The following is a 24,543-nucleotide window of genomic DNA, read 5'->3' as shown; positions in this document are numbered from 1 at the left end:
AGTCTCAGCCAACGGTTTGGTTTTGCGGTTCAGCCAAAAAGCTTCTCTTCCTACAGAACCAGTACTTCAAACGACACAAAATAATTAGAAAAAATGCGTCTGCCGGGAGTCGAACCCGGGTCTATTGCTTGGAAGGCAATTATCCTAACCGTTGGACTACAGACGCTTTTGTTAATCGCAGGGAAACCAGCTTAATAACACATTACTCAAGTTTCTATTCCCAAAACATTTGGAAGAGATTTTCCGACAAAATTTTGTTTCAAGAAGTCGAAAGTATTAATTTGCAATCTTATATATTTATGTTGTGATTGGTTGGGAGCAAAGTAAATTAAGCTCTGTTTATTTTTTATTATTGTGTGATAATATTGACTTATTATTTTCTCTAGTGCTACTTTGACATTCATTGGAAGATTAAGCTTATTCAACAGTAAACAAGATATTGTTAAACTTCTGTTTTGTCTCTTTATTTGCATTACAAATCTTTTCGAGTACTTAGAACGTGAGATGAAAATTCAAAAACTGATGCATCGTATCTACGTCATTCCTTTTCTGTTTTGGCTTTAGTTTTTATTTACATTCCTTCTCTTTAAATTTTTTCCTTTCTTTAGATAAATTATTTATTCCTTTTTTAATCGCTTTAGGGTTTTACTCTTATTATAAGTATAGTCGATATCTCAACTTGTGAGAATACGACTTATTGAATTATTAATCTAAGAAGCACTTTGTTCTTTTAAACCTCTTGCTTTCGGCTAGAACATTGGTTCTCAACGAACTCAAGATCGTGTATTTCGTTTAGGCATTCGCAGACTAAACAATCGAAATCACAAATCCTATCGGTTACTATCCATTGTTCTATCAGTTGGTATCAGAGCCCAGCAGTTTTAATTTCTCAACTAAAGCTCGGTCCTTTTCGATATCATGGCACCTCGCAAACCAACAATTGAAGAACAACTCTTTTAATAGCAATCACTTTATGTAATATCCATGTTTACATTGTAAGAAAAGAACATTCGCAGCTAGGCTCTATAATTGGTGAGGTGATTTGATGATAGGAAATGCAATCACCTTTTATTTATAAGTTTATAAATTTAAATTGGATTTTGCTTCAAATTGATATTCGAGCAATATCCAAGTTTGATATTCTACTGAATTACTAATTTTAAAACGTGATAGAGAAAACATATGTTTGAAGCAATCGAGATGTAAGTAAATATCACAAGCAAATTCGTGATATGTAATTATGTAAATTGGTTGGTTTTATTTAGCTTCAGCTTTTGACTTTTCTCTAGCCTAGTAATTTTTTGGGATATTAAATTGGGGTTTTACATATATAGAAGAACATGTGGGGAACAATTTGTTCTGTGTAGTTAGGGCTTTGATTGGTAACTTTGCGGAATGGCGGAATTGCGGAAAAAATTTTGCGGAATAGATTAAGCGATTTATACCGCTTTTTTGCGGAATAATTTTTCTTTTGTATTTTTGTTAAGCAAAAACGTAATCTGCGTTTTTGTGTGTATTTTTTCATTACGCAAATTTTTGTTAATTGACAAAAAATTTACGGAATTGTGTTTAAAAACGCAATTCCGTCATTCCGCAGGTTACCAGTCAAAGCCTAGGTTTTGCTAAAACCTCAGGACGCCGATACAGGCACGTGGAGGTGGAGCCGAGCAATGGGTCGCCGCAAAGTAGCGATGGTGGCACGTGATCAAAGAATGCTAGCTTTTTTCTTTTGATGAACAGCACTTTCATTTAATTATAGAACTAAGCGGTTACATAATATTGTAACTTTTAAAAACAAGTTAGAGATTATTGAAACGTCAGAAATGCCAGGATATTCTTCGACAATGCATGTTAAGCATTTTGGTAAATAGTTTAGGTATGGATTATACGAACTTTAAGATTTGGATGTTGATGATATTTGTACTAGTTCTGATTTTATACGTCATAGAATTCTTTTATTTTATTTTATTTTCTTCATAATAACAGATTTTATGGCTTTGTAGTTTGTATAAAAATGTGTCGTACGTGAGAAAATATAACATTTTGGAAAAATGTTAACTCATTCAATTGATTTGAAGATGGCAAGTCATAAACTTTAACATTTTTTGTTTTATCAACATATTTCACTATGTAAGTATGTGTATCTGCTTTAACATTCTTTTCTTCCTGTAGTGACATTTGTATCCTACTAGATATACGAAGTATTAAATATATAACAAAAGGAAACATATATCAAACGGAAAAAAGGCCACATAGGGTTTATAACAAAGTAATCCTGAGTTTGTAGATAGAGATTCTATTCTGCACTCTTACAAGTTCCAAGTGTTAAAGCATCAGTTTGGGCTCGAGAATCAAAATACTTTCCAAAATTAAACGTTATGTTAACTTGTCAGAGAATGTCTATTTAAAGTCACTTTTTTAGTTCATTGGATTTTGGAACTACAAGGACCTCATTTTTTAGGTGCTATTCATAAACTCCTTCATTTTTCAAACATTTGATTAACCTCCACGATAAAACTTAGGCGAAACCTCTATAGTGCTATCTAACATGTTTCATTTTATCCTTTTTCGTTTGGTTATAGATAAGTAGATAACAACGTATTTTTGCCGGGGGGAAAAGAAGATATCAGCGTATTTCAGATTATCTTAATAAATATTTCAGATACCAACAAAAAAATTCACGAGCCTTGCCGATTCTCGACTTTATACAAAGTACTAGTAGTTGAGAAATTTAAAGTATCCACACTATAGCTTCACATTTTTCTAAATATAATAAATATTATATATACAATGCAACCAGAGAAATAATGTTAACATCGATCGTTATAATTAGCGAACATATATACAGAAGTGGCTAATAGTGATGTGACTTATATCTCCCAACTTTCTTGTGTATAACTGCGATATAACATAAGTTTTGTTTTTAGGGACCATCCTAATGTTTCACACTTTCACTTATGACTTATGATGTGTTTTTTGGTCCCAAAAAGTTGTAATGTAGTAAGTTCTACACACACAAACACACTGACACACAGGAGATTTGACCATAGGAGTAAGCGATATTTAGATGATTAATATGTAGTGAAACCACTTGTATGCTAACCAAAATGACATATTTAACCAGTTTGGTTTCGTCGGAAAAAAAAAAACCAGTTTGGTATATGTAAATCAGTTCAAAACATAGACAAAATTTCAGGTGCCTAGATATATTGTCGTCCATGTAACAAATCTCTTCGGATTGAAAATACAATAGCTAGCAGACGCACATGTAGTCATGTTGATATGCCTTTTTTTTGTAATCAAAAAGTGTCTCATGTCTCATGAGTCTTTGTAAAAGACACATGATAAAGCCTCCTCCGACCAACTAATATTAATTTCCAAAATATACAAATCGGTGGTCCTGGTCCATACGTACTCTCCAGAGTCCATACCATACCCTCATCCATTTATTATATTATCCGAATCCTATGCCTTCTCCTTCACTTGTATTGTGGTATATAGGAACCTTAAATTTTATTTCATTTCATTTCTTACAAAAAAAATATTAAAATTCATTGGTAATCTACTAGTTATATTGTTTGTATTTTCTATATCAAATTAATAAGAATTATTTTTGAGATCTAGAACTAGGTGATGTTAAGTTTCCTCCGGCTTAATGTATTTCAACTCGTATTTAATTTTCTAATATTAATGAAAATCAGATGACAAAAAAAAAAAATCTAGAACTAGAACTAGGTGATGGGTAGTTATGATTAGATCACGACGAGTGCAAGTACGGAATTTTGGTGCCAAGATAGATTTAGGCTCTGATTGGTAACCTGCGGAATGGCAGAATTGCGTTTTAAACATAATTCCGTAGGTTTTTTGCCAATCAACAAAAATCCGCGTAATGAAAAAATACACACTAAAATACAGACTGCGTTTTTGCTTAACAAAAATACAAAAGAAAAATCATTCCGCAAAAAGATGACTTATAAATCGCTTAATCTATTCCGCAAGATTTTTTCCGCAGTTCTGCTATTCCGTAAAGTTACCGATCAAAACTTTAATAGGCTATAAATCCTCCATGAAATGACGGTTTCCTCATTTGTTTTTATGAAAAATAACAAAATCAGCTTTAATGATCATCATCTACGCCAACAGAAAAATACTAATTTTTTTTTTCAATGGTCATCTCAGTCTCAATGTGCGCACGTGATCGTGACCCGTTGACCGTCCAAGTTATCTCCCGGAGGTTTTTGTTGTCGTATCCGATTTCTTCTTTTTTTTACTTAATTATTCTCTATGCAGTTTTGGCATTAAAACTCACTTATTCTATTTTCACAATAGAACTATGGAATCTTTCTCATTCGAGTACAAAGATATGACTGGCTTGGTGGACATTTCTTCTCCTTTAGAAATGGTAACGAAATAACGAATCCAAATGATTTCCTTTTATGAATTGAAGTCTTGAAAATTACATTTTACATACTTTATGAGGATTGGGTTCTCTTTAAAGGAATAGATCATCTTCCCAGTTGCAGTCAAACGGTTGTATCTACAATGACCCCATTATATCCCAAAGAAAAACACCAAAAAATAAGGTTGACAAAATAAATGACAACTACTAGTTTTTAAATCTGTACCAAAAACAAAGCAAGCAGCATAATTCGAAGCTCTGAAACCTGTTGATATTAGTAATACTCCCACCGTTTCATAACAAGTGTCATTCTAACACATTTAAAATAGATTAAGAAATAAATAAAATATACAAATATACTCCTAATTAATATACTTTTATAACATTTAATTACAAAAATTATTATCTTTAAATGAGGAATAAAACAGGAAATAAGAGTAAATAGTTACATTGAAAATGCAGAATGATATTCTTTTTGAAACAAAAAATGAAAATATAAAACGACACTTATTATAAAACGGAGAGAGTAGTAAATAGCATAAATTGTATAATTTTCATATAAATTAGAAGATTAAAAAAAGTCTTAAAGAGCCTAATGTCGTTAAAAAAAAGAATTAAAGAGCCTAATGATGTTTAAAAAAAAAGAATTAAAGAGCATAATTTCCCTTGCATGCTTCTCATACAAACGGACACTTCTTTATTGGCTTTGTTCCTATTATATGCATCTGTGTTCGTGTCTGCAACAGATCTGTCTCCATTTCTTTCTCTCTCTCAAGATTCTTATTTTTTTCCCTCACTAGAAACCAACAAAAAAAACAAAACCCTCTTCCCGAAACGGAGGTTTCTCCTATCTCTCTGCCAAAAGCCATCGTTATCGCCAGAAGAACCCATCAGTTTCCTCTGAATCTGCATGTGAAAGTTTGGTAAAGAAAGAGGAGAGATCTGTGATTGCTTTTAAAACGATGCCGTTTCTTGATTTCTGTTGTTTCTATGGCTGATGAGGTCACTAACAATGATGCCCACTTGCCTCTTTTTTCCACTCTTATCAATTTTTCTCTCTCACACCTTCTCTTTAGTGCTTAAGAAGCAGAAATTTTGATGCTTAAGCTCCTGTTCTCTCCCCTCGATTTGGTAACAGAGCTCCAAAGTTTCCATTTTTTCCCCATTTGCGTTACCAAGTCATATTTTTACCTTTTTTTCTCACTAAATTGTGAACTTCTTGGAAGTGGTTTTTTGAGATTTGAGACTTTTAAAGCTGTAATCTTTGGGTATCGAGACTTTAAAGCTGTAATCTTTGGGTATTCAGTGGAATCATTGCTAGTTACTTCGAATTTGGAAAGTTGAGAGGATTTGGTTCACACGATGAGATACAATTCGATTTGGTTTTTGTGCAAGGTTCCGAGGAGGAAGGAAACAAAATTCTTCTCCTTCTGAATAAATGACGACAACGACGACGACAACGACAAGAGTTGCTTCTTCTTCTTCTACTCGGAATCGAATTCTGAAAGATGCAAATGGAGACATCGGTGAGCATCTTCGTAACCACATCCATTTAACCAACTGTATTCACTTGAAGAACCATATGCATAAACAGAGTCCGGTTTTATCCGACCGTGCCCTAATGAGAGACCTCATTGTCCTCCAAAGGTCACGCTCTCTTCGAGATCCCTCTGCGAGCCCACCGGCCTGGAACACGCCTTCTTCCATTGTCGATTTGCTTCCGAAGAAAGGAGATCACGTGGAAGGAAGACGATCCGTTGATCAAAAGAAGTCTAAGTCTAGTCGTAGGTTGTCTGGTTTGAGTGGTTCTTCACCTGTTGTTAACTTTGGGACATCTAAAGTGACTCCTTCTGATGAAGGGTTTGGTAAAAGCTGCGAAATTGGAGCTAGAGAAAGTGGTAGGAGATTGAAAAGAGAGGAATCTAGTAGAAAGAGTTATAGAGTTGAAGATGATTATCAAAATGTTAATGAGGTTTCTCATGGTTTTGCTTCCGGGAATTCAGGATCAAAAGCTAGTGGGAGGCTTAGTAGAATCAATGATGCTATTGCTAAGTCACTGTCTGATCAGTTAAACGAGGTTGTTGTGGGTGATAGTGATGATGTGGTTTCATCTAATGTTCGTCCACGGGTTAGGTATGGTGGTGGTGGTGGTACTACTCGAGGATGCGCAGGTGGAATGAATCGGTCTAAAAGACGGAAATTTAGAGGGACGAGGAGAGTTCAGGGCAAGAGTAGAGATACAGGTGGTGGTGGTGGTAAGAGTGAGATGTCTGTTGCTTCTAACTCACTGCCACAAGGTGAGAAGTATGAGGGAGACAAAGTCAAAGAGGGATTTGGGGAACAGAACATGACCAAGGCTTGTGGAATTCCGTTTAATTGGTCGAGGATCCATCACCGAGGGAAAACTTTCCTCGACAAGGCCGGTAGGAGTTTGTCTTGTGGTATGTCTGATTCAAAGGGAAGGAAAGGTGAATCCAATGAGAGGAATGGATCTGATATGATGATGATACAATCTGATGATGACTCGAGCTCCTTGAACCGCTCTGATGGCGGCGAAGCACTTCCTTTGCTAGTTGATAGTGCAGAGAATGAAGGTTGGGTGCATGATTACTCAGGGGAGCTAGGGATTTTTGCAGACAACTTGCTCAAGAATGGAGAAGATTCTGATCTTGCTTCAGAAGGAAGGTCAGGGGAGAAGAAACACAAGAAGAAGAGCCATAGAAATCCTCATCGGCATCAGCATCAGAGTCTTACGGAGAAATACACGCCTAAGACTTTCAGGGACCTCGTTGGACAGAATCTGGTTGTACAAGCTCTTTCTAACGCAGTTGCAAGAAGGAAGCTTGGACTTTTATATGTATTTCACGGTCCAAATGGAACAGGAAAGACCTCTTGCGCTCGGATATTCGCAAGGGCGTTGAATTGTCATTCTGTGGAACAGCCTAAGCCTTGTGGGACTTGCAGTTCGTGTGTTTCACATGAAACGGGCAAAAGCTGGAACATTAGGGAAGTGGGTCCTGTGGGGAATTTCGACTTTGAGAACATTATGGATTTGCTTGATGGTAATGTGATGGTTTCGTCGCAGTCTCCTCGGGTTTTCATATTTGATGATTGCGATACCTTGTCGTCTGATTGTTGGAATGCGCTGTCCAAAGTGGTGGACCGAGCAGCGCCACGCCGTGTAGTCTTTATCCTCGTGTGCTCGAGTCTTGACGTTTTGCCTCATGTGATCATATCGAGGTGCCAGAAATTCTTCTTCCCCAAGCTGAAAGACGCAGATATCGTTTACTCCTTGCAGTGGATTGCATCAAAGGAAGGGATTGAGATAGAGAAAGATGCTTTGAAGCTTATTGCTTCGAGATCAGATGGTTCATTAAGAGATGCTGAGATGACTCTTGAACAGCTGAGTTTGTTAGGACAGAGGATCTCTGTTCCTTTAGTTCAGGAACTGGTAAGCACTAACAAATTAGATCGAAAAATCAGAGCTTTTGTTAATTGTCGTATCCATTGACATTCTTTTCTTTTTTCTTTTGCAGGTTGGGCTTGTTTCTGATGAGAAATTAGTGGATCTTCTTGATTTAGCTTTATCTGCAGACACTGTAAATACTGTGAAGAACCTGAGGACAATAATGGAAACAAGTGTAGAACCATTGGCTTTAATGTCCCAGCTTGCAACTGTCATAACCGATATTCTTGCGGGTAGTTACGATTTCACCAAAGATCGGCATAGACGAAAGTTTTTTCGACGGCAACCATGTGAGTTTCCACATTTTACAGCTACTTAGATTGCAATAGCTTTGTGCCTACTTTTTTTCTGATCCAACTTTGTGTTTTCGTCACCATTTTTAGTATCTAAAGAAGATATGGAGAAACTGAGGCAGGCCCTGAAGACTTTATCTGAGGCAGAGAAACAGCTGAGGGTGTCAAACGATAAACTGACTTGGCTCACAGCCGCGTTGCTTCAATTGGCTCCTGATCAGAACTATTTGCTTCAACGTTCTTCCACTGCGGATACTAGCTTTGACCGAAGTCCAGTGCCATTAGAGAACAGTGGAGGTAGAGAAAGCTCTGATCACCATCTGGATCCTTCTAGCGATGCAGCAGCGGAAAGAAGTTCTGGATTGGACAGAAGAAGAGGAGACAATAGAATTAACCGACCCGCTGTTGAAGAAATTTGGTTAGAAGTTATTGAGAAGCTTCGAGTTAACGGTTTGAGAGAGTTTCTTTATAAAGAAGGAAGAATAGTCTCTCTTAGTCTCGGTTCAGGTAAATGCATTTAAAGCTTGAATCTTGATTTTGAAGCCAATTTCTTTCTGCTTTAGTGAAAAAAGATTGAATCTTGATTAGATTTTCAAATTTGTTGATGCCAAATTTTCCTTTACTTGTGTTGTTGCAGCTCCTACTGTGCATTTAATGTTCAGCTCACCTTTAACCAAATCGACGGCTGAGAAGTTCCGTAGCCATATTATGCAAGCATTTGAGGTGGTTCTTGAGTCTCCGGTGACTATAGAAATCAGATGCGAGACAAAGAAAGACCCAAGAAACAATGGGAATCATCATCATCATCATCATCATCATCACCCGTCTGCAAAAGATAAAAGCTTTCCATTAGCACTCATTGGCCAAGATAACAACATGGATGGAAGCTGGAGAAGTGAGATAGTTGAAGTCACTGAATCCAACGGACAAAGACGGCATCAACAACAGAAGCAAGAGGAGGAGAGGACAGAGCGAGTTGGTTCTTCCGCGTTAGCCAGAGCTAGAAGGAAGCATTTGGAAGCAAGCCAGAATCAGAACCAGAGCCAAAGCATTGTGAGAGGGAAGGTCTCGTTGGCTCATGTGATTCAGCAAGCTGATGGATGCACACTCCAAAACGGCTGGTCTAAACGCAAAGCCGTATCTATCGCAGAGAAGCTGGAACAAGAGAATCTGTAAGAATCTCAAAACACTTAGTGAAGCATCCCAAAACTATAAATCACTTTGTATAAATGTTTATCCTTTTTTCTTACAGGAGGCTTGAACCCAGATCAAGAAGCATGTTATGCTGGAAATCCTCAAGAGGCACACGTCGCAAGGTACCAACAAAAACCCTCTATTATGTTCGAGTTAAAAGAAAAAATGGTTGTGTGTATTTGATTAAATGGAAACTTTGAAATTGTAGGTCACGAGGTTGAAGGTGAGAACAAGAAGGGCAAGACCACATTCGTTATTGAAGTTCGTGTCGTGCGGGAAATGTCTGTCGACGAGGTCTCCAACAAGATAAGATAAGGCTTTAGTTGTTCTTTGATCGATCATACGCAAGATTTACTGTAGTCAAAATCAATGTAGCTTCTTTGCAATTGTAATCTTAGTGGATCTGTTCTTACCACAAATAAATGGATCAGTTTTTAATTGTTTAATCAAAGATAGAGATTTTTTATGAGTTGGGAAACGAAATAGAGATGTTTTCATTAATGTAGAAAGCATCAAGAAATAGATCAAACAAGTAAAGAGCATCTGGTTCTGAAAAATACCAAAATTTCATCATCTAACAAAACTACAAAAACCAAAAAAAGAACTGATTACTTATGATCCCAACATGGTTATTCTCAAGGACTTTGATGAATCCTTCTCCAAAAGACACTGCCTGCTTCTTCTCGGAGACTAATAAAAACATTGTTATATTGATTGCGGAAGAAGAAAAGGCGATTGCGATGGATCTTGCGGTTTCTTGTGTTCAAGAATTAGCAAATTTGTGTTACACAAATGAGCCCTTGTGGATTAATGATCATTTTCGCAGAGAAGCTTCAAGAGCTAACACAGTTGTCCTCATGAATAGCATATCCCTCGTCAATGCTTTCCTTGATGCAGTAAGAAAAAAGAAGTCAAATGCGTTTCTTGAACTACTTTTTTTTTAAACTTAAAACTCACAGTTAACAGAAATGTGTTCAAATTTAGCTTGAAGGAAAAATAGTCGGAAATGTTCTGCTCACTAGTGTCAAGAGCCAAAACGATCAGAATCATTTCTTCTGGAGTTTCTGGAGCAAGTCGTTCTCTTCTTCTGGTGAGTAACGATATTGCAACTCATTAGTGGAGGATTCATCTTATTAATACGTTTTCTTATAATAAAGGAAAACTTTTTGTTTTTTGTTTATTGAAAAAGATGTATGCAGAGTTACAAGGACTATGATTGGTACCAACAAGAGAGGGTTATATTTTATTCGGTATGTGGAGCAAATGGCGGAAGAAGGAAAATAGATGATTGTAGATTTCCCGATCGATAGCTTTCACGGTTTGATCAAACCAGCTTCAGCTACTACTACTACTGATAAATACCGTAGCAAACCTTCTGGTTGCATCATTCAAGATATACCTAGCGGATACTCTCAGGTCACGTGGGTAACATGTGGAAGTAGAGGAGAAGCATGTGCAGCACGAGGCGATAAGAGAGTATGTAAAGAGTGGTGTGGCCTTTGACTATCTCAACGGTGGTTATCAGTGTTGAAGAGACAGTGTGAGAGGATGGCTAGTCTCATGGCTACAAACATTACCGACCTTGGAGGTATAACTTGTTTCACAAGTAAACCTAAAACTTCCAAAATCAATGTGCCTTCGTTTTTGTTTACTCAGTATTTTTTCTTCAGTGATACGTACTCTGCAGAAGCGAGGAGGAACTTGATGAGGCTGTCACAGAGAATGATGAGGATTTTCTGTCTGAACATTAGCGGTTCATACGGACAAGCATTGTCTGAATCAACAAAGGACGCAGTGAGAATCACGACCAGGAAAGTTTGTGGTGTTGTTTTTTCTTTGTGCCGTTTCCACCAAGTTTCTTCCTTATTCTCATCATCAAGTCTTTGATCTCGATCATCATCGCTCTCAGGTAAAGATGTGAAACTAGAATCTTTTTCCTTTGTTTCTTTTGATCGAGATTGAAACTTCGCTCTTAGTGAATCTGGAGATTTTGTTCAATGGAAAGAAGTTTACCATATCAGCTAAAGGATCTCATGATTCTCATCTCGGAAATGGTATCTCTCTTCTTCATATCAATGTTTGTGTTTTTCAAAAACTTACAACTTTACTTCATATTATTTTGTAATCTTTCGAAAATAGCGGAAACTAAAGAAAATCTTATATTATACGAATTGAAGACAAAAATTTCATATTAAAATTGGATGGTTTTTTAGAAAATTTATGCAAAGATTAAATGATTTATATCTGACAATTAAACAATAATTGTTTTTTTTATATTTTTAAAATGCCAACAAATAAAAAAACAAGATGATAGTATAACCATAAGTTCTCTCAACTCCTCTTCCTCGTCCGAGAAGTCATTGCTCAAGATGTTGGCAGCTACCGTCTTACAGCCTATCATAACACCATATGATATGGTTCAGGAGATCCAGATCCAGTTGTGACATTTCTTTTAAACGTTGTCATGTTTTTTCTTAATCTAATTTTTTTTCTCTTTTCAACAATAGTGGCATATTTCTAAAAGGTAAAGAAGCAAGTCATCACAACAAACAATATCAAAGCTTTTGAAAAAAACAAATGATCAATGAAAATAATTTATCTATTCCAATTATCCATTGTATTTCTAAGTAACACTATTGTAATCTATGGTGGAATAACAAACAAATATGTCCGACAAGCTCAATCATTGGTCGAGATGTCTTTAAAACATTGCTTTCTCTTTCTGATCATAATATTGGTTTAAATGATTTAGTAAGATATAACGATTTATCATGTCCAAAATTTGTGCACATGTCATTTTGTTTCTTGCTTTTATCCTTTCAAATTTCAAGTATATTATACAGAGAAAATCAAATTCTGAATTACATGCATATTCGAAAGTATATTCGACAATTCTGTAAAGAGATTTATGCATTTTGGTGTTGTCTAACCACATGATTTTATATAGTACTTTTGAGATATGGAAAGCCAAGGAGTGTCTGAATATATTTTCAGGTGTATTGTCATATATCATAGACTCAAATAAAATTGGTATAGTTTATAATTTTTTAAATAAAGTAATGTTTTGGCAAACACAATTGAATTGAGTATAACCTACTACACACTGATTAACCGATCACTTCAGCAAATGAACTTTTCTGATTCAAAAACTAGCAACAAATCAAAAATGATTTTAGCAGTCACAAAGCATATCAATTAGTTAGAGAATTCATACAGATTATGAGAATTTGATCGTCAAACAACTATATGTTGCACTCGATATCCTCCACATCTTTCGATAAAGGTGCCCTCTTCTCTCCTTCATCTTCCTTTCAATGACCCCTTCCATTCTGACTAATTAGATCACGTTCTTCCCTAATCTTGCAAATTTTCAACCGACCTAAGTATGGGTGTGGCTTCCATTTCAACTCATGATATGCATTCACCTTCTCCATGTGGCGTTAATCTTCTCCAAAAGCTTAGCAAGTGTTCAACAAAAAATATACCACCAACATTAATCACCAAGGATTATAGCAACTTCGATCACAAAGCCCTATGCTCACAAAGTATTAACAAACATCGATAACAAAGTGTAGCACTACGTTTAACAAAATATAGCAACATCGATCATAAAGTATTAAGCCCTTCGTTCAACAAAACATAGCAACATTTATCACAAATTGGCTAAAAAAGTTGCTGATTTTTTAGAGTCCCAAAGGAAGGTCTTTGCAACATTCTGCCGGATTCCAAACTATGAAACTCTTTCCGTTTTGGCTCCACGAGGTTTTTGAATCCGTTGAAGGTCCTCATCTTCCATATCACATACTCTGCTCAGAAATTTTAAAGATAATTTTAAAGATTTTGCTTCTTCTAGAAACTTGTCGATTCATTAAAGTTTCAAATCTACAAAATCCCGAAAGACGAAATAGACTATCAAATTGACCCGAATCAACACAGAATAATAGGAGAGATTCAACAACCAAGACTCTACTATAAGAATCGGAAAACCGGTCGTTCTAGACTTCTAGTACTATGACACGACAGAAGACTTGTGTTATACACATGTGTTCTATTTTGACAATAAAAAAATACGGATGATCTTATTTATTCTTCGTCAACCAATATTATTTTCCAATATTTAAACTTTTAAATATGATTATCCAAGAATACATATGTGTAACCGTTTAATTTTTTGTTTATAAATTATTAATTTTTTGCCCCCGAATATACCCTATTGTTTGTAACCCATTTCTTTGAAACCTTGTCGTTTTCACTTTCCTAATTAAGTTCTATTTTTCTTTTCAATCCTGTTTCTCTTTTTTTCTAGCATAATTCATGTTTTTATGTAATCGAGCTGCGGATACTTTGGCAAAACAAGCGTACAACTCTGTTCTTCTGTTTTTCAAATACCACCTATGTAGCTTGTAAACATGTTGTATCAACCTTTTACCATTTAATAAAATAGATGTTATTAAAAAAAAAGAAATCATGTTTTTATGTATAATAAACCGCGTAAACTATGAAACCTTTTAAATTTTTAATTGCAGAAAATAGTTTCACTATCTGATTATTTTTTTAATTGAAAACATGAAAAGGGTACAAGGAAAATTAATTCAAGTATTTAGATTTTTTAAAGAAGTTAGCTCTCCTAAGCTTAGAATGAGCTTACGTTTATGCCATCAAAATGCTTTACTAAATTCTATTATTATCGTCAAAAATATTCACCAAAATTATCCTTTAAAAATATATTCTTATCAGCGAAACTGAATACTTTTTTTGAATTAACTATAAGACTGATTTATACGAGCGTATATTACTATATCAAAAATTTTGGGTTTTTACAAAAAAAAAAACTTATAGATAGCTTATTTTTTTTAAAAAAAATATAGATTTTGTTGGTAGATAATATTCCGAATCAACTATTTTCCTATTGGCATATTCCTAGGATCCCACTTAGCTATAAATATATGAAGCGTAGATAACTCAGTAATCCAAACAAACAAAACTTAAAACTCTCGAAGCAAGCAAACAATCAAACATGATCAATCTCTTCATATTCTCCCTCGTGTTTTTAAGCATTGCTAACGCAATCAATGGTGGAATAACGAGTGAGTATGTACGACAAGCTCAACCCTCTATTGAGATGCCTCTGGAAACATTCCCTTCTCCTTCTACTCACAATGCTCCTGAACAGGTCTTATAATTTTTTTTACCTGTTCATATAGTATTAGATCAAACCACCAACAATTTGTATTGAGTTTTTTTTTAATTGTGTATTGCATGAGTTAGGTTCATCTAACGCAAGGAGACCACAACGGACGTGCCATGATCATCTCATGGGTGACGCCTTTAAATCTAGCTGGTACTAACGTCGTTACTTACTGGATCGCCGGTAACGGAAGCGACGTGAAGCCGGAAAAGAAGAAAGCTCATGCCTCCACGTCATCTTACAGATTCTATGACTATGCTTCTGGATTTATTCATCACGCCACCATCAAAGAACTTGAGGTTTGTGAACTTTCTATCACGTAACTTATCATTCCATGTAAGAACATTGACTAATCTTTCTTCTTAATGTTTCTGTTCTCGTTTTACATGGCAGTATGATACTAAGTACATCTACGAGGTTGGTACCGATCAATCCGTTAGACAATTCCACTTCACAACTCCCCCAAAGGTTGGACCAGATGTTCCATACACATTCGGGATTATGGGTAACTCACGGATCTTTCTAAACCTAGATTTTGAAATTAGGGTTTCCAAATCGATGATGTCTAATGAGTTATATGTTTTTGTAGGTGATCTTGGACAAACCTATGCATCTAACGAGACATTATACCACTACATGTCAAACCCTAAAGGTCAAGCCGTTCTCTTTGCCGGAGACTTGTCTTATGCTGACGACCACCCAAACCATGACCAAAGAAAGTGGGATACTTGGGGAAGATTCGTGGAACCTTGCGCTGCTTATCAGCCTTTTATCTTTGCCGCCGGGAATCACGAGATTGATTACGTTCCTGAAATTGTAAGATTCACTTTATTACTCTCTAATCATAGTGTTTTCGGTTTATTTACAATATGAATCTGTAACCAGGGTGAGCCTCACGCCTTCAAGCCTTACAAGCACCGTTACCCTAACGCCTATAAAGCCTCAGGGAGCATATCTCCTCTTTGGTACTCAGTCAGACGCGGCCCTGCTCACATCATCGTCCTCTCCTCTTACTCTGCCTACGGTAAACAAAAACAATCACAAAACCCTAAATATTTTATAATCTCTCTTGATTTTTTTTCTTGCGTAACACGTTATCTTATATCCAGGCAAATACACACCGCAATACGTGTGGCTCGAGCAGGAGCTGAAGAACGTGAACAGAGAGGAGACTCCATGGTTGATTGTATTGGTTCATTCCCCGTGGTACAACAGCAACAACTACCATTACATGGAAGGTGAGAGCATGAGGCTAATGTTTGAGTCGTGGTTTGTTAACAACAAGGTTGATTTGGTTTTGTCTGGTCACGTCCATGCCTATGAGAGATCCGAACGTATCTCCAATATTAAGTATAACATCACAAATGGTTTGAGCACTCCTATCAAAGACCCCAATGCGCCAATTTACATCACAATCGGAGATGGAGGAAACATTGAAGGAATCGCAAATAGGTAACAAAAACATTTTATAACTTTCTTTTTCTTGTCTTAACTAAGATCTTATATGTTTTGGGTTTACTTTTTTTTTTCTTTTACAGTTTCACTGATCCACAACCAAGTTATTCGGCATATAGGGAGGCAAGTTTCGGTCATGCACTTTTGGAGATTAAGAACCGAACTCATGCACTTTATACTTGGCATCGAAACCAAGACAATGAACCTGTTGCAGCTGATTCTCTCATGTTGTATAACAGACATTTCTTTCCAGAGGAGGAGATCGTTTCCAGCAATGTCTAAGCATTTGCTTTAGTATTTAGATTTCTTTCTTGTTCTTTGATTTTCTGTTTGGATTTTGGATTTTTTCGTCTTCTCCAATACTTTATGTTTTTTTAAAAAATATTTAGTTTGATTTATGGAGATTGCGTTGGATTTTGTCTAACGTCCAAAAAAATCTTTGGATCATTTTGCACGGATATTCTGTTTCATATCATCAGATTTACCAAAATATTGGTGTTAATAACATTGTTTGTCGTATTTTCTTCTTTCTACTCGGTGGACGGAGACAAAAATCGAGAATATGAAGACTCACAGATTTTACGTACCATATTTAGAATTGTTAGCACCAGAACCGGAGACTAGCTTTTTTCATAAAGATTATTAAAAATAAAATACACTATAGAACCTTAAATCTCAAATTGTCTTGGATTATACGAAAATAAAAACTCAAGGAGTCAAGGAAATGGATATAGAAATAAAAATAGAGCAGATGCTTTTATGTAGAAACAAACAACATTACTCTCTTTCAGCACATTGTCGACACAAAGCAAGGTCAGCTTGGCAAAATGGTTCGATATCATTGATTCGCAAGCCTAAATTCCAGAGAATCATGTCTACTCACGCACAGAATATAGAGTATAGAGTATGGTATAACCAAAGCTAATAGGATACAAACACTTCATCACAGGGAAAAAAAAGAAACAGAGGATACAAAGACTTACATAGATCACCAACATTTCATCTACGATTCTTACGGAAAAAGATGGACTATACTAATGCTAGTATTCAAACATATACACGAACGTTCATGCAGATTGGTGTGTCAACAGGTTCAGCTAAGAACTTTGGATCATATGAGCTAAATATTAACTTAGAAACTCCAAAGGAACACAACCTATGCATGTATAAGCTTGGATTTCGTTTCATGATCATTAAGCTTCCAAATATTGCTGGTTTCCTCTGTTTGCTAATTCAGAAAAATCCCAAAATGCAACACAAAGATATGTGACGAAAGGGTCTCTCTTGAAGCGAAACCAAGTTCACAAATGTTTAATCGCGCAAGAAGAATGATTCACTTAACCATCCATGACTGCTCCGTATCATACCAAAAACTTGGAGTAACCATAAACATATAGAGTTTTCTTTAACAGCCCTTACTATAGAGTTCTTGGTTATATAAATTATATTTTTCCTAAGTCTTTCCAATTTATATGTCCAAGATTTCCAATTTATATTCATTGACTTGTTGGTCTTTCTACAATTACATAATGTTTTTTTCTTCTTAGAGTTTAAAGTTTTAATTAATTTAGCAGTAGCAATGACAAATTTTGTTCTTGCAAAAGCCACCTTTCTTATTGTCACAACCTTGAAGACACCACTTCTTGCAACTTCTATCAGAACATACTCCGAATTCAGGGTGATCTTTGCAGCACAATGAAGTTCCTTTGGTGGGTGACCAAATTGAACCATCACTCACCACGTCTATAGCTTCAACATCTGTAAAATAACAAATATTCAAGATTTTTTTATTTCGAAAAAGAGCAATAAGAACCCGTTTAATACGGTTTCGATTTAATGAGACTAACCTGCAAGTATAACGAAGAGAGCAAGGAAAGCAAATAAGAAAAATCTTGAATGAACCATTTTTGAAATCTTTTTAACTCTATAATCAAAATTTTAATTCGATTATAAGAGTTGTAGATTAATGTTTGTTTGTATGATATATATATATAAGATTTCACTTGATTGCTGAAAAGGATAAGCATTAAACTCTATATTGACCGTTTTTATTTAGCATTAATATGATATCATTATCAGCAATAGCACATTTGTAGAAACATACTTGAATGATAAAATTGAGTCAATTAAAACAGTCAAATACCTTATAATAAAGTTAAGCTTTGAATTGTAACATTGAATGTACATATTCAACATTATTTTAGTATCCATACGGAAATGATATGCTATTCAAAAAAAACATTACATTGGTGAATGATATGATTGGTACATTTGTAGAAACACAATTTGATACATGATAAACAAAAACAAGTATACTAAAACAGTCAAAAGGTGACGGTAAATCTTAATGGTTTGTAGGAAATCAATCAAAGAAACTTGGGATAATTAATATTATTATTGATAATTACATCAAAATGATATTAAATAATGTTACAACATTTACTCTTTGTCAAAAAAAAAACACACGGGTTTGTATCGCTATCACCAAGTTTGAAATAGCCGTGAAATAATAACGTCTTGTCCTTTTTAATAAATACAAGGCTAGTCTCCAAAAAAAATCAAAAAAGATAAATAACATTAAAGTTTATATATCATATACAATTTTTTATTTTTACATTTGATGGAAAATCTTAAATACGGCATGGGGTATTATTCTTTTATTCCTTTTCAGATTAGAAAGTAGAAGGGCCTGAAATAGATGAATTTGCTAATGCTTCAATGCAAAGTCTTGACAATATAAGAGAAACAAAAAACTGATGTAAATAATAACAAAAACCTTTTCTATCCCCATTTTGATGGGTATACTATATAGAAGAAAAAAAAGAAATGAAATAAATAAATTGAAAATCATGAACAAGTTGGTGGTGGATGACACAAACCATACCTCAAGGTAGGTGATATATCCATATGGAGAGATTTTAGCTGTTCTTCTAAAATCAGGACCACATCGACTTCAGAAAATCTCTAACTTTCAGATAACCCTAAATCCTTTAAACTTTACCTTCTTCATGATTAAAATATCTCTCAGCCTAGGACCAGGAGAGACCGGGACCGGTACCAATCATATTGTTATTTTGGACGAAACTCGGGTTTCGGATTCATTCTATAACTGCTTTTGCTAAATGACTACTAATGTAATCATGTAAATGTAACCATGTACAGCCAATTGATTCCATGAGCCAAGAACTCAATTCTAAAGGGTTTTTACGGGACAAAGACAGCTACTCCAAACTAAAAGATGGGATGATTCTTGTGGTTCTTGGGTCGGTCACGTTACTCAGAAACAAGAGAAAGAGAGAGAGAGCCTAAGTCTTTGTCATCAATGAAGTTTGGTTTTTGATTGATAAAACTGGTCCCCCACCTTTGGTATAAATTCCAGAACATACCCAGAGATTTTAAAACCAATAAAAGAAAAAGTCTATTTAGGCTAAAAGTGGTCACAGGATTCTTCAGGCGGGTTTGGTTCTCTTTTTCAAACTGCAACTAGCTTTTACCCGTTAAGACAACATCTTCAATCTCCCTATTAAACACAACGACCTAACCATATAACAGCAGTAAGCTCTAGATACATCCCTTCATTTTTATCATATTGTTTTATAGTCTAGTTTAAGAAACCCGGTAAAACAAACAAAAGCACATACGTTTTTCAGATTCTTCGATCGTTTGGAATGATGAGATGGGGGAGAAAGAAACCTGTTTCTTCTTCTTCTTCTTCTTCCTCTTCCGGGTTGTCTCGTGCTTATCCTGTTTCTTGGTTTTCAAAGTCAAGTGGTTCGTCTGACTTGAAACCTGCAAAAGAGAAGAAGCAAGATGAAAAAGCTAGCCAGAACATGTCTGCAAAATCTTCCTTGAGTTCTACTAAACGTCGAAATGATATTCATGAGAGCAGCAAAAGGTTTCAGAGAGTATCATTAGAAAAGGAGAACGCTGCAACAAGGCCAGCCGATATGGAATCAAGTGAGAAGTTTGAAGAGATAATGAGCAGTGTGAGGAAGAAAGTAAGAGAATTCCAAAGAGAGACGCGTGGTTTTCTGGAAGCAGAGGCAATGGATAGAGACCAAGGAACTGTGATCATGACGCCAAGAATTCAGGTGAACAGAGATAAGCAGAGATGTGAGAGACGTGACCAAAGGCTTCTTGAACAAAAGCCAAAGAGATCAGAACAAGACGCAGAGGTCAAGGCGAAGAAATCAGCGAGAAGGACAGGTACAGGAACTTACAGTAGAGAGGATTCTGTGATTCTTGGTCATACCGTAACAAAAACGGCTCATCAGTGGGAAAAGCTCAAGGAAATAAAACTAAGAGAAGTGAAGCTGAAGGCTGACCAACAGAGGAAATCTCTGTACCTAAGAAGGGAGCTAAACAGATTAGGAACAAAAGAAAACAGCAAGGTTAGAGTTTTTTCACCAAGAGCATCTGAAAAATGCAGAGTTAAAGCGATTGAAGACTTGAAGAAAGCTAAACTGAGAGCACGGGAGCACGAGCTTGGGATAGAAGCAGCAGATGGAGGAATGGAGAATGAAAGCTTTGCAGTAGTGAAATGCTCGAGCGATCCTCAGAAGGATTTTAGAGATTCAATGATTGAGATGATCATGGAGAATGGTATCAACCACCCTGAAGAACTCAAAGATCTTCTGGTTTGTTATCTCAGACTCAATACCGATGAATATCATGACATGATCATTAATGTGTTTCAGCAGGTGCACGGTGATCTGAAATTTCATTAATTTTGGTGTAGAATAGTAATATAAAGTCCGTGCATGAATAATCATTCTAATTTGATAATAATTTGCGCTTTCTATGATGCAACCCCTCTAATTTCATGATTCTTGGCTATAACCAAAACTGATAGCAATATTCTAAAATTGACAGAATAAGACGAACAAAGATTTTGGAAATTACCGAGCTTTAGTCAATTATTAGTCCTTCGCCAGCTAAAAATTCATGGACAACCCCATCGACTTCTATCATGCTACATCCAGGCTTCTTCTTTACTCTTTCTGCTCTCATCTTTCTTCTCACCTCCATAACCTGATCCCATCTTCCATTAGAGGCATACAAGTTTGACATCTGAACATAACCTGAAGTCTCTCCTGGATTCAATTCCAGTAAACGATTCGCTATACTCTCTGCTTGTTCCATTCGACCAAACCTTTTACAGGCACCAAGAAGAGATTCCAATAGAACCGAAGCCTCATCTGCTGGAGTCTCGTTCACTAGTTCTTCCGCTTCCTCGAATTTCCCCATCCGACCAAGCAAATCCACCATACAACCATAGTGTTCAATAGTTGGCTCAACCCCGTAAACACTATTCATCGTTTCAAAAAGTCTGCGAGCTTGATCTAACATACCCACATGATTGCAGGCAGATAGAGTAGCGATAAAAGTGATACTGTTCGGTTTAAAACCTTCATGAACCATTTCTGAAAATATCTCTAGAGCATCATTTCCAAGACCATGGACGCTTAAACCCGAGATCATCGAGTTCCATGTACTGACATCTTTCTTCGAAGTGGCTCTAAACACTTCAAGAGCCTTATCAACTTTCCCGCATTTCGAATACATATCCACAAGAGCTGTTGCCAGAAACCCATCAATCTCAATCCCATGCTTATCGGTGTAAACATGTACCCATTCACCTTGACTTAAAGATCCAAGATTAGCACAAGCAGATAAGACGTTAACAAGCGTAAAACCATCTGGTTTCTCTGTGGAACTGTTAAGCATCTCATTGAAAACCTCTAAAACCTCGCTGTAGCAACCCACATGCGCATAAGCACTCACCATTGCGTTCCATGAAACCACATCTTTCACCGGCATAGAATCAAAAAGCTCTTTAGCTTCGTTAACCAATCCCGCAGCTGCATAACCCGAAATCATAAAATTCCAAGACTCTACATTCCGTTCATCCATCTCATCAAACACCCCACGAGCTTCTTCTACTAAACCCTTCTCGACGTAAGCGCTCAACAACGAATTCCACGAAACAACATCTCTCTCAGGCATTGTATCGAGCACTTTACGCGCAATCTCAAAGTAGCCGCTTCTCCCATAGACATTGACCAACGTATTCTCCACAAACACGTCAGAGATCAAATCGCTCTTCAAGAAAAGACCGTGAATCTGCCTTCCTTCTTCAAACCCACAAAACGCAGCACAGGCTTTCAACACGAACGTGAAGCTGTACTTATCGGGAAACACCGGGCCAAGAAGCATTTCACGAAACGCGGTCAAAGCACTCTCGGGAGCAGAGCTGTTAGCATAAGCTCTGATGACGGAATTGTGTGTGAAGGCGTTAGGGCTCTCGATGCGATTGAGAATGGAGTGAGCGTAAGAGACGGTTTTGGGTTCTGGGTTTACGACGGCGAAGGCAATAAGCTTGCTAGCAGAGAAAGTATCCCGAAAAAGACCTGTTTTAAGCATAAAGGCATGAGCTTGTTGGATCTCTGACAGAGATTTAGCTCTCTCTGTAAATGACAGAATCGGCAGTGAAGTCGATGACAAACAAGAACTCATTTTTATTTTCTTTCTTGTCTTCCATCTACGTTCATTCATTAAGAAAGACTATTTATTGTTCAATTCAATCAAAGGTTGTATTGTCTCTCACGAAGCAATTTGACTTCGTTTTTTTTTTTTCAACAAAAGAGAAGCAATTAGACTAATTATTTATGAACACCTAATTAGATTCAGCATGAGAATGTATTAGAACAAAAAAAAAAGAAGCAATTAGACAAAAATGTCTATGGTTCACAGATATTCAACTCTTTACTCATGCAACCAACGAGTGTTTAATGATTTGATCTGAAGTGATTTGATGGTTTGAAATTTGGAACACAAGTCTTCAGGTATTCAAAACACTTAGCAATGTCATAGATTATACATCAAAAGTAAAAGAAGATAGCAATGTCATAGATAGTACATCAAAAGAAGAAAGAAGAGACCAAAGCAGAGTCTGAAAATACCTCAACAACACCAGGATGTAGAAAACAAAGAAGGAAACTTATCAAGAGGGGAGAAACCACCAAGCATCCTTGAGTTTAAAGCTGGAGAGACTAGGGAAGCGTTTGATGGTCTTTGTTGCAAGATTGTACACACAGATGTCGAGCGGCGATGGTTCATTGCGATCGCGGGAGAAATAGATGCAGTTCGGCTCAATACCAAGGGTATGGTCAGCAGGCACAGTGGTGCCCAAATCAAGAAACAGGGCCTCATCACCACCACCTACAGAATCCACCTCAACAAGCCATATGTTGTTGTTGGTTTCGGTGTCTACATCTTTAGGATCCCTCTTGAAGAGGCGAAACATCCTATGTTTCTCAAAGTTTGACTCGCAAGCTTTGGTTTTGACAATGAAAACCTCTCCTGATGTTGTAACAGCAACGTAACTGTTACCTTCGATGTTGGTCTTTCCTTCGAGTGTTTCTATGTCATACAAATCCAGAATATCTCGACTCCACATTGGAAACGTAGGGCTCATGGACACATCCTCGAAACCATCCTGTCTAGACAAATCAAGGTGTCGAATGAAGTCACGAGTGGCGAGGATGTAAAGACTGTAACCTTTGAGTACCATATCTTTTCGGCCACGTAACTCCCAGCGAACACCCATCTTCATTGAAATCTCGCGGTAATGATCATCCCCTTTCTTGCAAAACCCTAAATATTGTTCATCCCCAAAAAAACGCCACACAACAACGTAGTCTCCGTTCTTGTCGTCTACCCACAAAAGACCTCTAAGATCATCGGCAGTTCGAAGAAACCCACCAGAAGAAGACTTACCATCTTTACAAATGAATATACTACTGAATTCTTTATCTCCTGCTCGCTCAAGCTTAAAGAAATTACCCTTGATTGACTCTAGAGGTGGGAGATGGATCCTCTCCTCACTAAACACATCTACAATATAGAGATCCGATCGAGAATCTACCACCAGGAACCAATTATCCGAGTTTCCCAGGATTCGATACCCTGAAAAATCACTCCTTGTAGTAGTCTCGTAAACCCTATCTTCGTCTGGGCTGTAGAGACGACAACCATCCTCCTCTTCTGGGGACAGTAACAGCAATGGAGATCCTCTTTTTGGTCGCAGAATCAAATTCGTATCCGGACAACTCCAGCGTCGTTTGAGTGTAGATCCCTCCATAAGATCAGGACCGAGATTATCTCGTCTTTGTTGCGTTCGTACAAGGGAGGCGTGAAGTGTCCCACATATGTTCTGTCTCTATTATGCTTATAGAAGAGGAGAAAACAATTTTTTAATTTAAAAAAAAAAAAAAATGCGAACCGGATATTTCGATTGAACCGGACGGTTTTCTGTAGTAAAGACTAAAGTTTCATCAAATTGAATTTCAGTGAGTCGTCGCGCTTTCAGTCTCCCAGTGGCCATTGTTCACGGCTTCATTACTGTCAGACTATTTAGTCTAGGCGTCGGTACATTCTAGAACTTGGCACTGAGAATTTGACCAGATACAAACTTTTTCATCTATCGAACCGTTGATGAAGTGATCATCATCAACCGGGTTAGTGTGAACACAGATGTAACTGCAAA

At 36.6% G+C, this 24,543-nt stretch overlaps 6 protein-coding genes and 1 non-coding gene across 7 annotated transcripts; 3 read left to right on the top strand and 4 right to left on the bottom strand.

The window, feature by feature from the left end:
- Positions 1 to 94: 94 nt before the first annotated feature.
- TRNAG-UCC lies at positions 95 to 166 on the bottom strand. Its single transcript has one exon. It is a non-coding gene; the product is annotated as a tRNA-Gly (tRNA).
- Positions 167 to 5,207: 5,041 nt separating this feature from the next.
- LOC18030296 (protein STICHEL-like 3) lies at positions 5,208 to 9,792 on the top strand. The gene is made up of 6 exons (XM_006413988.2): positions 5,208 to 7,850; positions 7,936 to 8,155; positions 8,249 to 8,665; positions 8,796 to 9,330; positions 9,411 to 9,474; positions 9,561 to 9,792. Exons 1-6 carry the CDS (start codon positions 5,838 to 5,840, stop codon positions 9,660 to 9,662), a joined length of 3,351 nt encoding a protein of 1,116 aa, XP_006414051.1. The 5' UTR covers positions 5,208 to 5,837; the 3' UTR covers positions 9,663 to 9,792.
- Positions 9,793 to 14,369: 4,577 nt separating this feature from the next.
- On the top strand, positions 14,370 to 16,277 carry LOC18030295 (purple acid phosphatase 6). Its single transcript, XM_006413987.2, has 7 exons — positions 14,370 to 14,525; positions 14,621 to 14,839; positions 14,934 to 15,045; positions 15,130 to 15,356; positions 15,426 to 15,564; positions 15,650 to 15,992; positions 16,079 to 16,277. The coding sequence occupies exons 1-7, from the start codon at positions 14,370 to 14,372 to the stop codon at positions 16,275 to 16,277; spliced, it is 1,395 nt and encodes a 464-aa protein (XP_006414050.1).
- A 1,285-nt stretch (positions 16,278 to 17,562) lies between these two features.
- On the bottom strand, positions 17,563 to 17,900 carry LOC18030293 (putative defensin-like protein 27). Its single transcript, XM_024148539.1, has 2 exons — positions 17,843 to 17,900; positions 17,563 to 17,738 (listed from the first exon to the last, which is right to left on the bottom strand). Exons 1-2 carry the CDS (start codon positions 17,898 to 17,900, stop codon positions 17,563 to 17,565), a joined length of 234 nt encoding a protein of 77 aa, XP_024004307.1.
- Positions 17,901 to 19,663: 1,763 nt separating this feature from the next.
- Positions 19,664 to 20,784, top strand: LOC18030294 (transcription repressor OFP5). The gene has a single exon (XM_006413984.2). The coding sequence runs from the start codon at positions 19,664 to 19,666 to the stop codon at positions 20,720 to 20,722; it is 1,059 nt and encodes a 352-aa protein (XP_006414047.1). The 3' UTR covers positions 20,723 to 20,784.
- LOC18030292 (pentatricopeptide repeat-containing protein At4g18840) lies at positions 19,756 to 22,516 on the bottom strand. Its single transcript, XM_006413985.2, has 2 exons — positions 20,898 to 22,516; positions 19,756 to 19,784 (listed from the first exon to the last, which is right to left on the bottom strand). The coding sequence occupies exon 1, from the start codon at positions 22,509 to 22,511 to the stop codon at positions 20,904 to 20,906; it is 1,608 nt and encodes a 535-aa protein (XP_006414048.1). The 5' UTR covers positions 22,512 to 22,516; the 3' UTR covers positions 19,756 to 19,784; positions 20,898 to 20,903.
- LOC18030291 (F-box protein At5g25290) lies at positions 22,190 to 24,189 on the bottom strand. The gene is made up of 2 exons (XM_006413983.2): positions 22,958 to 24,189; positions 22,190 to 22,405 (listed from the first exon to the last, which is right to left on the bottom strand). Exon 1 carries the CDS (start codon positions 24,136 to 24,138, stop codon positions 22,999 to 23,001), a length of 1,140 nt encoding a protein of 379 aa, XP_006414046.1. The 5' UTR covers positions 24,139 to 24,189; the 3' UTR covers positions 22,190 to 22,405; positions 22,958 to 22,998.
- Between the last annotated feature and the right edge of the window lie 354 nt (positions 24,190 to 24,543).

This window comes from Eutrema salsugineum, unplaced genomic scaffold (assembly GCF_000478725.1).
Source record: "Eutrema salsugineum unplaced genomic scaffold, Eutsalg1_0 scaffold_1, whole genome shotgun sequence".
NCBI lineage: Eukaryota > Viridiplantae > Streptophyta > Magnoliopsida > Brassicales > Brassicaceae > Eutrema > Eutrema salsugineum.
This window is presented reverse-complemented; position numbering and strand designations above follow the sequence as displayed.

Excerpts from the sequence above, each read along its gene's own strand:
- LOC18030293 (XM_024148539.1), bottom strand. The coding sequence starts at position 17,900 with ATGGTTCATTCAAGATTTTTCTTATTTGCTTTCCTTGCTCTCTTCGTT. Across the intron at positions 17,739-17,842 it reads TCTCTTCGTTATACTTGCAG|ACGTGGTGAGTGATGGTTCA; the intron begins GTTAGTCTCATT and ends TTGAAGCTATAG.
- LOC18030292 (XM_006413985.2), bottom strand. The coding sequence starts at position 22,511 with ATGAGTTCTTGTTTGTCATCGACTTCACTGCCGATTCTGTCATTTACA.
- LOC18030291 (XM_006413983.2), bottom strand. The coding sequence starts at position 24,138 with ATGGAGGGATCTACACTCAAACGACGCTGGAGTTGTCCGGATACGAAT.
- LOC18030296 (XM_006413988.2), top strand. The coding sequence starts at position 5,838 with ATGACGACAACGACGACGACAACGACAAGAGTTGCTTCTTCTTCTTCT. Across the intron at positions 7,851-7,935 it reads TTCCTTTAGTTCAGGAACTG|GTTGGGCTTGTTTCTGATGA; the intron begins GTAAGCACTAAC and ends TTTCTTTTGCAG. Across the intron at positions 8,666-8,795 it reads CTCTCTTAGTCTCGGTTCAG|CTCCTACTGTGCATTTAATG; the intron begins GTAAATGCATTT and ends GTGTTGTTGCAG.
- LOC18030294 (XM_006413984.2), top strand. The coding sequence starts at position 19,664 with ATGATGAGATGGGGGAGAAAGAAACCTGTTTCTTCTTCTTCTTCTTCT.
- LOC18030295 (XM_006413987.2), top strand. The coding sequence starts at position 14,370 with ATGATCAATCTCTTCATATTCTCCCTCGTGTTTTTAAGCATTGCTAAC. Across the intron at positions 14,526-14,620 it reads CTCACAATGCTCCTGAACAG|GTTCATCTAACGCAAGGAGA; the intron begins GTCTTATAATTT and ends TGCATGAGTTAG. Across the intron at positions 15,357-15,425 it reads TTGATTACGTTCCTGAAATT|GGTGAGCCTCACGCCTTCAA; the intron begins GTAAGATTCACT and ends ATCTGTAACCAG.